Raw genomic sequence first — 11,920 nt, 5'->3', positions numbered from 1 at the left:
GACATCCCCAACATCATTGTGGGGCGGGAGCACCAAGCAGCCAATATAAGACCTGGGGACCCCATGGACCAGGTGGAGACAAACCTCAGAACCACAGGAGTCGGGGTGCAGGGGATCAGAGAGAGAAAATAGGCAGAGAGAATAATAAAGATATAAAATCTTCCTTTCAAGAAGGGCCTGCAAACCAAAATCCAAAACACAGGAATCAAAGTAATGTTAAGAAAGAACACCAACTCTATTACAATCAATGGATGAAATCACTATTAAAAGAAAATTAAAATGACACACTTTAAATTTTTTTTAAATAAATGTATTTTAGTATCCTCAAGAAAAAAATTTTTTTTAATTTTTAAGTATCCAGGAAAAAAAAAAGAACAAGAAATTATGAAACAAAAAGAGGCAGAAGCAAAACAGGAGAAGGCTGATATGAAAAAGAAAATATCAGCGAATAACTTTTTCAAGAGAGCTCTATGCATGGTATGTTTCATGAGCCCTTACGCATCTGTCATTCTGCCATGTTTACACCTGAAAAACAACTTGACTGAGTATAAAATTCTCAAGCTATACCTTTTATCCCCCAAATGTATAGTCATCATTCCATTTCCTTCTGCCATTTATCTTTGCAGGAAAGAAGGCTAAGGCCAATCTGTATATTTTTCTTTAATAGATTTACAAGGGGGCAAGGGAGGCTGTCTGGATGCATCTGAGGTTCTTTCATCTTTGCAGTTCAAAGAATTTGTGACCAGTGTGTCTAAGTATGGTTTTCTTTTCATTCATTTTACTAGTACAGATTGAGTCCTTTTCATGTTTATTTATGTGGTATTACTTCTATATCAGCCAGTGTTCAACTGTGGAAAACACAACCCACAAGTTTAAGCAGAGAGAGATTTATTACAAGGTATTAAATTATTTACTAAATTGCCAGGAAAACGGAAAAAAAGGACTCTAGACCTGTGTTGTCCAATACAGGAGCCACAGACGGCCGAGTGCTTGAAATGTGGCTAGTCTCAGGTAAGATACGCATCAGTACGTGATATATTGACTACATGCGGAAATTATACTATTTTTGGATATATTGGGTTAAACAAAATATATTATTAAAATTAATGTCACCTATTTCTTTGGACTTAACTGCAGCTACTAGAAAAGTTTAAACGATGTACGTGTGTTCTTACACATCTATAGGATAGTGCTGCTCTAGACTGACCTTCCATGAGTGACGCCCAGATGCACGTCTGAGAACTGGGCTGCCAGTACAGCCGCTGCTCCGGCCCCCACAGGGCAGTGTAGAGTCAGGAGGCTCCTGCCAAGACAAGAGCCGTTGCCACACCGGCTGGCTCCAAAACTCTGCCGCCTCTGCCCCCCCCCCCAGGAAGCTGACCGCCGAATTGGAAAGCTGCCTCCAGAGTTGCCTCTGCCATAATCAGCACTAGCAAACTGGATGCCTCTGACCTCCCTACCTGCTTCTCTCCCACATGACTCACTTCTAAATCCAGTCTCACTTGAGTGCGTCATCTTGGAAGAACCTAAATCATATTCGAAACTGCAGGCAACTGTGGGAAGAGTGGGACTTGGCTCTGCATACTACTAGAGGGTTGGAATGCGTTTTGAGCAAGCAATTCTGCGGTAACTAGCACTGCTTCCATTAAAATCCCTCATTTCTTCATTATGAACACAAATCCTTCTTGGATTCAATCACTGTAGGTCTACTATGTGCTTTCCCATTATCCTTCTCTTCAGTCTAGGAAAACCTCTCAAGTTTCCTCTCAATGTTACCACTTCCATTTTCTACAGTATTAGTTTGCCTCCTTAATACTTCCAATTAGGATTTTAATTTTCCTAATAAATATTAGTTTCCTCAGAATTCTATGATGAAGAGTACAAAACTGGAAGTTATAGAAATGTATAGCTAGGGGCCCCAACTAAGCCTAGGGATGCTGTTCTTTTTTCTTTATTCAACAGTAGTTTTTTCCCTAGACCCCCCCATGTCTTGTTTCATTTTATTGTTTGCTTATCTTTGAAAGAAAAGAGATTAACACTTAATTGGTGTTTGCCAAGTATGTATTATCCCATTCTCTGTCCTTTGCCCTCAAACCAAAGGCCAATCAGTTTCACATTGAACAAGTTGGATTTATTACCAGTTGTGGTAAGACAGAATTATGACATGGGGAACCACAGGGCAATTCAGTACGAGGATGCAGAAAGAACTTATTTTTGGATTTGGGCTTTGATTGGGTGATGTGGCGAATTAGGCAGTGTCAGAAAGCCAGGACAATTTTATCACTGGGTATCTTAGTAAGTCTTATTTATAGGGAGGGCAGAATGGAGCAAGGTGGAAGGTATAATTGACAAGGAAACAGCCATTACTCATTTTAGCTGGCAGAGGCTTCTTGGTATTTTGTGACTTGGACAATGTTCATGTGTTGTCTGTATTCAGACATAATTACCAAGTGCTCTTTGTTTTGGCTTTGAAGCATCCTGGTCATGGAGTGGCCCTGTCTGATGCTGATGTCCTGTGAAACTACTTATGTCCAACCAGAGCACATCAAAACTTAACTGAGCGCAGGCCAGCTTATAATGACACCAAGGGCTAGTTCCTGAATGTCAGGGACTGCTTTTCTCCTTCGCATCACTTAGGTGCTACTATAACTCCACTCTGAAATCCGCTTCTGGAGAGAAAGCTGTTGACAGTTCCTTGGCCCAATTCCCAGGATCAAGCAGAAATTCATCTAGTGTTACTGCATCTCCATTGTTGGTTCTCTCACTCTCTGAACAGATGCAAAGTGTCCTAGCTTTAACTCGTACTAGGGCTCATCTCCAAGAGGAAATGCACCAATCCCAATCCCTTCGTGCTTTCCTGCCATTCATCTCTGGAAATTACAGATTATGAGAGTATGAGGAAAGAGAGCTACCCATGGGAACTGTGAGGAGAGGAATACTCCAGGCCTCTCCTCCAGCAATACCCACACTGTACAAGGAAGGTCAAAACATACCGTGCATTTTGAACCAGGGTACAGGCAGTAGAAGACTGAAAAATAGTCCTCTGAGAATTTTTTTTAATTTTTTTTTTTTACTGAAGTATAGTTGATGTACAATCTTATATAATTACAGGTGTATGGTATAGTGATTCACAATTTTTAAGGTTATATTCCATTTATAATTGTTATAAAATATTGGCTATATTCCCCATGTTATACAATATATCCTTGTAGCTTATTTTATACATAATAGTTTGTACCTCTTATTATTTTTAAACAAAAATACTTCCTCTATTTCAGGCCACATCGCATTTCTCAATCCATTTCCTCTGGCTGTTCAGTAAATGAAAGTTCTCCCAGATTCTGCCAATACATTAAAAGTTTATTCTAGTTTTTGAAAATGTATTGCCTTTTCTTTTTTGGAGAAGATATACCAGGAACTTGTAGCCAGGCACCATGATTTTCAATTGGAAACTTGTCAATCCAAATTTGTATTGAAAACATTCTTACCTTGTCCAGCTTTCCATGCCCAAAGATATCTCTGAGAAAGATACCAAACTTGTCTTAGCAACTCACACAGGAGTCTGGATCACCCACTGAAGTTCACTAAAAATGGCTATTTAATTAGCATGTCTAACTACTGCCTGCTTATCTTTATAAAAACGAACCAAATGTTAATGTAATCTTGGCCTGCTGAGATAGGACACAGAATGTGGAGAATGATACATGATTTTTCTCTGTTCAGGCACCACATAGACAAATAGAGAGACCCACATCTACACCTGTATATACAACTGGAGCTTGTTTGGGATACAGTGATCCATGTGTGAGATGACTTAAAACCATGTCATATGAGTAACAGTTAATGGAACTGAAGATGGCCATCCTAAAGAAGAGAGGATTTGGTGGCAGGAATGGGGGATGGGGCTTCAGGGCAAGTAGAAATATAATGGTCTTCAAATATTTGAAGGCCGTCAGGTAGAAGGATTATTTTAAAGGCAAGGATCAGGTAAGGACCAGAAACAATAAGTGGAAGCTTTAAGAAAGAGAATCACAGTTATGAACTTCCTTATAGAGCTGGGTCCCATTAAAACAGACTGTCACTAGAGGTGTCTTCTTACCAAAAAAACTGATTAGCAGGGATTTTTATAGAGGGGATTCAAGAATCTACTGGGTGATTCATCTAGAGGACCTTTAATGTCTTTTCCAATCTTAAAATTTAATGATACAAAGAAAGACTAAGGAGGAGACTGTGGATAGTAAATGTAATGTGGGATTGCAATTTGGATTCTGGCCAGAAAAAGAACATTCATGGGGAACCTGGCAAACTCAGATAATGTCTATAGATTAGTTAATAGTATTGTATCAATGTTAATTTCCTGGTTTTGATCATTACACTATGGTTATATCAATATAAGACGTTAACATTAGCAGAAGCTGAGGAATGAGTATCTGGGAACTCTCTGTACTATTTTTGCGACTTTTCTGTCGTTATAACATCATTTCAAAATAAAAACTTTTAAAATATTAAACAGAAATATTAAAAACTTCAGAAAAACAAAGAGTCCATAATACCAAAGTTCCAGAGAATAGTCTGTTACCTACCTATCCCTCAGGCCCGGCCTTCCTGTAATTTTCCTAAAATTATTGTTTATTTAATCAGTTTACCAGACGGGTTAAAGTTGGTGGTGTACACCAGATAATAGTTTTATTTTTCTCTAATCACTCCTTCCCAACATGTTCTGTCAAATCATCCTTCCCCACCTCTGGGCAATATCTCAGGCCTACCCCACAGATTTTTTAACTTACTTTCAAGAATTAAAACTCATTAGGGAATTCCCTGGCAGCCCAGTGGTGAGGACTCTGTGCTTCCACTGCTTGGCTGGGGTTTGATCCCCGGTCTGGGAACTAAGATCCCGCATGCCGCTTTTCACAGCCCAAAAAAAAAAAAAAAAAACTCATTAAAAAGTCCTGTTTAAAACTTCAATCACATACTCAAATCACAGTCCCCCATCACCATACCCCAGCTCCACCCCAACCTAAGGCATCGTGGCTACAGCCTACAGCACGGAAAGGAAGTACTTTAGTCTATCTTTCCTCCATCTCCTTCACTCTCCTTCCCCTCCCACTGCTGCTTCCGGCTTCTCCAGGGTCAAAGCGTGGGGCAGGGGGATTAGAGGAAAAGGAGCAAGTGTTTCTTTCATGGCTGGTACTGTTACAACACAGCAGACCCTGGTCTTGAGGTAGGAGCCCATTTGCTGGCTCTCTCCAGTGGGGTCATTTGTGGGGCTTTCAAAGGCTCACTCTGCGGACTACCCGCCTGAAAAGCCCCCTTCAAAGCAAATGCTCTCTCCCACTTCTTCCAGAAGTTTCTTGCAAACTGCTCAGCTCCTACTCAGAAATATATCATAGAGCAGCTTATTGCTGGGGTCCCTTCAGCCCACCAGCAATGCTCCTGGTTCAAGGCCAGCTATCTTCCACTGTAACTCCTGGAAGACGCATGTCCTCACCCTTAGAAATTCTGGTAGCGCAGGCGTGCTCACTGTTGCCCTCTTCACTCATTTAGGGATCACTGTTTGTTCTGACCAGCCTCCCGCATTCCAGACTCATCAGGCAGGAAGCAAGCACCAGGTCCCATTCATTCATATCCCTAAATTCCAAAGACACACATCCATTTCTCCATGAATTCTCCACCCTGCTCTATTTCAATCCCAGGGTACCACTGGAGCCCCCAATTCTCTCAAGGGTCACCTCATAAGAAGAGAAAGGGAAATGCCACAGTACTGTCCACTACCCCAGACAGTCTTTAATCAAACCCTTTCTCCTGCATGAGTTGGAGGTATGTGATGGAAGGTTGATACCAGTTTTGCTGTCTTTTCACAATTTCTGCATGCATATGGCAGCGCTAGTACACCATTCAGAAATCTGGGGATAATTATCACTTTTTGTTCTCAGCACTGGGGCTTCAGATGAAATATCAAGACACCATGAAAAATTCCATTTGATATCCTGTTACACTTAAAACACACCATGACGCCTTCCATATAAACCCTCAGCCCTCAGCAGGGCTATCTGCAGACTACACAATGAGAAACAGAGAAGCTGTGACTATTGGCACAGTGCTGCATCTGGGCTGCTCAGATAAGACTTTTGGAAAGATTCAAACCACAGCCTTTTGCAATAGTTACACAATCACTTCCGGCCCACCGTCATGCTGAATTCATTCCAGAAAACTGAACATTCCTTAAGAGACTATCAGAAAACTAAAGTAGAAAGGGCTGTAATTGATGTGTAGAAATATCCTTTGGGGGACTGAAAATATAGGAGAAGAAAAGACTCAATTAGGACAAAATAGCTTTATACAGTTAAAGGCCATTCTGCAGAGAAGAGAATTAATAAATCATTTTGAATCATCCCAAGGAAGATGTTATAGAAGCCACAGAGAAGCCAGTTTTGGGCCCAATAATATTCATTCATTCACTCATTCATTCACTGACTTCCTGCTTTGCTCCAGGATCTGAGTTGGGGCTGGTGTTGCCATGGTAATAAGATTTGGTCCTTGCCTTCAAGGAGCTCAAAGAAAATCTCCATAATGGAATAAACACGGGAAGTAGTACGATCCCCCCTGGATCCCATACTTGTATATCCTGGATGACAGTGAGGAGAGATGATTCAAAATTCAGGAGTGGGAGGAAAGAAGCAAAGAAAGAGCTGATCTTTAGATTCCCTCCAACCCACCTAAACCTGAAGTTCTACCTATGCTCTGGAAGGCGTAGACATAAGGCATGATGTCCTGCTGGCAATTTGCATAAAACAGAATAAGAAAGTGAAGGAACTGACTTGGTTGCAGAAATTAATTTCAGACCAGAAAAAGGAGCAAAAATATACAGAGCCCAACATGAGGGATGTGTTCATCAAAATGCAGAGGACACTCAGTAACAGGATTTCCATCAAGGAGTCTAGTCCAGCAGAGGAATTCAGGTAGCTAGTGAGTAACGGAAATGTTTAGAAATGGTCTATATGTGCTTGCACTGAAACACAGAACAAGGGACAAAGATTTACAAAACTTGTCCAACAATATTCAATGGGACGTTTCCTGCCTCTACACTGTGACTGAGGGAGTGAGGGTGCTTAAATAATGTGCTGGACACACCAAGACATCCACCTCTAGCTTATATATAAGAAAGAGTGCCAACAAGATTGTTAGTCCCATGGTGTAGAAACTCACACCACTGCCCTCCCAAACCGTGTAGGAGGAGCTTCCAGAAAAGCAACAGTTTTTCATGTGAGGTAACATATTCACAGGTTCCAGGGCTTAAGGCATGCACATCTGTGGGGGGCATTTTTCTGCCTATCACTAGAGGGTTTGATCTGTGTTTCCTGGAGTTTGGGGAACACAGAGACTGGTGCCTGATTCTCACCTAGTAAAGTCCAAAGGGGAGAGGCCGGCTGGAGCTATCTATGATGGAGAGCAAAGAGAGAACACTGTACTTCTAGGATTTAGAGAGGCAACATGCCAGGTAACCTGTGGGCTAAGTGGATGTTGCAGAGGAGAGCCAGGCTAGAGCCTCCTTAAAAGTACCCCATCTAAGAACACTGCCCACCAGGGTCCAGATTGCCTCAGCAGAAAGGTTACACAGTGTGAACTGCTGGAGTCGGGTTGAGGGCATGACACAAGAGGGCAGCAAGAGACTACCTCTCCCACGTCAGGAAATGTTTCAACCTCAGAGGTCTCCAACAGGGTGTCCCCAAAGAACCAACAAAAGCACCCTATTTGATAAATGGTCAGTATTTGGATGTCGACTATGCAGAGGGTTTTTGCAGACTAACACCAACTAGGTTTATTTTAAAAAGTCCCTCAACTTCTAGCCCCTCCTCGCTACCTAACCCTGGAGCATCTAGCAAGTAGATGCAAGAGGAAGAAAGAGGAAGAAAGAAAAGGCAGACATTGCCTCCCCCCCTTCCCACTTCAAGACTCTGGGAGGACATGGAAGGAGAATATTTTAATAGACATGCGATTGAAGTCTTGATTGGGCTAGAATTTTTAATAACTGAAACTGCTCTAATCCCCCACATCCAGAAAAACAAAAACCTGAGCCACCATCCAGGAGCTTGGAATGGAGTTTATTTAAAGGTTTTATTTGAAGGCAGTGGTAAGAAAGAATAAAGTTGTTTCCTCCTGGCAGAGCACCCAAAGCCAGTACATCCAATATACTGATCACATTTGGGGGTTGGGGCCTATCTAGGATCCTTTAAAAATCTGAATACTGCCCAACAGATGTGCACTTGCTCAACAAAAAACTGTAGACACATAAAAGAGAACCACCAATCCATCTCAGAAAGGCTAGAGCAGTCTTTGATGGATGAGATTCTGCCCAGAGACTTACCTATGCAATGGCACCTAAACTTCCCTGGAAGGGTAAGCTCTATACTGTGCTTTGTTTCGTTTAACGTCAGACTTGATTTAGGGCTTGACAAGTGAGTCTAGTTTTAAGCGAGGAAAGGAGGGAAAGCATTCCAGGAGGAAAGCATTATGCAAAGAAAGTGCTATAGACTGAATGTTTGTGTTCCCCCAAAATTCGTATGTTGAAACCTAATCCCCAATATGATGACATCTGGAGGTGAGGCCTTTGGGAGGTGATTAGGCCATGAGGGTGGAGCCCTCAAGAATGGGATTAGTGCCCTTATAAAGTGACCCCAAAGAGCCCCCTTGCCTTTCCACCATGTGAGGACATCTATGAATCAGGAAGCAAGCTCTCCCCAGACACCAAATCTGCCTTGATCTTGGACTTCCCAGCCTCCGGAACTGTGAGAAATAAATTTCTGTTGTCAATAAGCCACCCAGTCTATCGTATTCTGTTCTAGCAGCCGGAACAGATTGACAGAAGGAAAGCAATGGGATAACAGGTGGGAATGAACAGGGCAACTACAAGGAAAAGAGACCAGAGGTACTTGACTAGAGCAAAAGATGAGTGTCCAGGAAGCAGGAATAAGAAAGTTACCTAAGTAGGGCAGAGTCTTTAAAGATGGCAAAAGAAGTTTGGGTTTGTTGCAATGTATAAAAAAGAACCATTAGAGTTTCTGAGACTGAGAATTGGCACATCAAAGTGTTTTGTTCTGTTCTGTTAATGAAAATAAGCAAAATGGGTTAGAAGAGAGGAGTGGGGGTGAGAACAGCTCAGGATCTGCTGCCGAATTCCTATGGTGACTCTGCTTTTTGAACAGAAGTTGGGACCTGTGATCAGACAAGTAGGATGCACCTTAGATCAACAAAAAAGAATATCTGAATTAAGGATATCCCAGAAAATCTCTGGTTATTGTAAGTACAGGCATCTAGCAATGAGAAGGTGTGATTTCTTAACCCCTCCTTCTTTGTTATAACATGTTGCAAGATGAGATCTCCCCAATCCTTCTGAAACTGGCCACTTTGGGGACACGCAGGAAGTTATTTAGCAACAGTTGCACCATTGTGAGATTTCATTCTTTTCCAAAGCTATGCATTAGTTAGACTTCTATTTACAACCATTCATCTCAAGCAACCAAAACAAAACAAAATTATTCTGAATGTGAATAAACTAGTTGGCTACCTCCATGAAGCTAGATTTCTCAGAAAGTGCCACGCTCCCTTCTTCATTCTTATTGCACAGTTGGGCATCATGGGTACCAGCCATGCCAACAGTATTAATACTTCTCAGGAAGGACAGTATAATTCCTCTCTGGGAAAACGTTTCTCACACACACACACTCCATTTAACAATACAACTATTAGATAACTAATAAGGACCTACTGTATAGCACAGGGAACTCTACTCAATTCTCTGTAGTGACCTATATGGGAAAAGAATCTTAAAAAGTGGATGTAATGGCGGACTCCGGGAGGGCTCCCATAAAGGAGTACTTCCCAGAACTTCTGCTGCCAGTGTCCTTGTCCCCGCGGTGAGCCACAGCCACCCCCCACCTCTGCAGGAGACCCTCCAACATTAGCAGTCCTGTTGAAGTCCTTCAATCAAATCCCGCTAGCCTTCAAAGTCTGATTCTCTGGGAATTCCTCCTCCCGTTGCCAGACCCCCAGGTTGGGAAGCCTGACATGGGGCTCAGAACCTTCACTCCAATAACTGCTGGACCATAGCAGATGACAGAATACGGAGCAGACTTGGACCCAAGCCATAGACTAAAACCAAGCCCAGCCAATCCCAGCCTCAATCAGCTGAACCCCAGATGAAAACTGAAGGAAGGTTCAATCACAAATAGTTATATAAAGGCAAATCCAAGTAACCTGCACTTCTTGGCCCTGAAGATAATGGCCCAGCATCAAAGCCACAGGAAGGGCACTGAGGTGATAATGATGATGAGATGAGCAATGGCATGTGCACATGGGAAGGTGTTCGTAGGAGGCTTCTTAAAACACAGAGCATCTTTTCCAGCCTTCTTTACCTATGTGCAAGTTCAGTGATAAGGAATGTGCCCTCTACTTATTATTCATCATTGAATGGTTCTGGATGAGAAGGAAATAATTGGGAACCTTCTGGAAAAAACAATCTACTTTGAGAAGTGAAGAATGGAATCCTTGGGAAGAAGATGAAAAAAATGAGCAAAAACACAGACTTCAGATATTAATAAGTCCACAAAAGAGAAAAAAGACTTCCATGTACAAATCTGGGGCAAAGCTGCCATTGGTTTGTATTTGGGAGCATATTTTTGAAGGTTTACTTGAGCCCACTGATGTGACTGCTCAGCGGAGAGAAGGAAATTTAGTTGTTGGAAGAACACATTACAGCTTCATCACTGGTCCAGCTGTGGTCCCCGGGTACTTCTCTGTTGATGAGAATAATGTGGTACTCGTTCTAAATGGAAGAGAAAAAGCAAAGGTCTTTTTTGCCACCCAGTGGTTACTTTATCCACAAAATTTAGTGCAAACTCAAAAACTCCAGCATCTTGTTGTTTTGGTTGCAAATGAACATTGTAATAATGAATGGATAAACCAACTTCTCAAAAGAAATGGAGGCTCTGTGGAACTGCTTTTCATAATATATGACAGCCCCTGGATTAATAAAATGGATGTTTTTCAATGGCCTTTAGGAGTAGCAACATACAGGAATTTTCCTGTGGTGGAGGCGAATTGGTCAATGCTGCATATGAAAGGCCATACTTGTGTAATATCGTAGGAACCATTTATGAAAATTCATCCAGACAAGCACTAATGAACATTTTGAAACAAGATGGGAATGATAAGCTTTGTTGGGTTTCAGCAACAGAACAGTGGCAGCCTCAAGAAACAAATGAAAGCCTTAAGAATTATCAAGATGCTTTGCTTCAGAGTGATCTCACATTGTGCCCAGCAGGAGTAAACACAGAATGTTACAGAATATATAAGGCTTGCTCCTATGGCTCCGTTCCCATGGTAGAAGACGTAATGACAGCTGGCAGCTGTGGAAATTCATCTGTTTACCATAATGCTCCTCTGCAGTTACTCAAGTCCATGAATGCTCCCTTTATCTTTATTAAGAACTGGAAGGAACTTCCTATTTTAGAAAAAGAGAAAACTATAATTTTACAAGAAAAGATTCAAAGAAGAAAAAGGTTACTTCACTGGTATCAATACTTCAAAGCAGAGCTAAAAGTGAGATTTATTAATATTGTGGAAAGTTCATTTTTAAAGAATAATAAAGGTTAACTGTAATTCAAAAATTAATTTAAAAATTTAAAAGTGGATATATGTTTATGTATAACTGATTCACCTTGCTATACAGCAGAAACTAACACAATGTTGTAATTCAACTATACTTCAATAAAAATTAAAAAAAAAAACAACTATTGTATAACCTTAGCTCTCTCTGTCTTGATTTCTTTACTCAACTCCCACTACCATTAAGTTCCCCTCCATGCACTACAGCCACATGAGGTTGACATTAAGTTTGACATAATTTTCTAAGTTTTGAAGC

General features: G+C 41.4%; 1 protein-coding gene across 1 annotated transcript; it reads left to right on the top strand.

The window, feature by feature from the left end:
- Positions 1–10,513: 10,513 nt before the first annotated feature.
- On the top strand, positions 10,514–11,652 carry LOC133101198 (ribitol-5-phosphate xylosyltransferase 1-like; the record flags this gene model as incomplete). Its single annotated transcript, XM_061205871.1, is given in 4 exon segments — positions 10,514–10,586; positions 10,589–10,661; positions 10,663–11,111; positions 11,114–11,652. Coding segments are annotated over 4 exon segments (1,134 nt in total), but the record flags the coding sequence as incomplete, so codon positions are not given.
- Between the last annotated feature and the right edge of the window lie 268 nt (positions 11,653–11,920).

The sequence above is a fragment of the Eubalaena glacialis genome, chromosome 11 (assembly GCF_028564815.1).
Source record: "Eubalaena glacialis isolate mEubGla1 chromosome 11, mEubGla1.1.hap2.+ XY, whole genome shotgun sequence".
Lineage (NCBI taxonomy): Eukaryota > Metazoa > Chordata > Mammalia > Artiodactyla > Balaenidae > Eubalaena > Eubalaena glacialis.
This window is presented reverse-complemented; position numbering and strand designations above follow the sequence as displayed.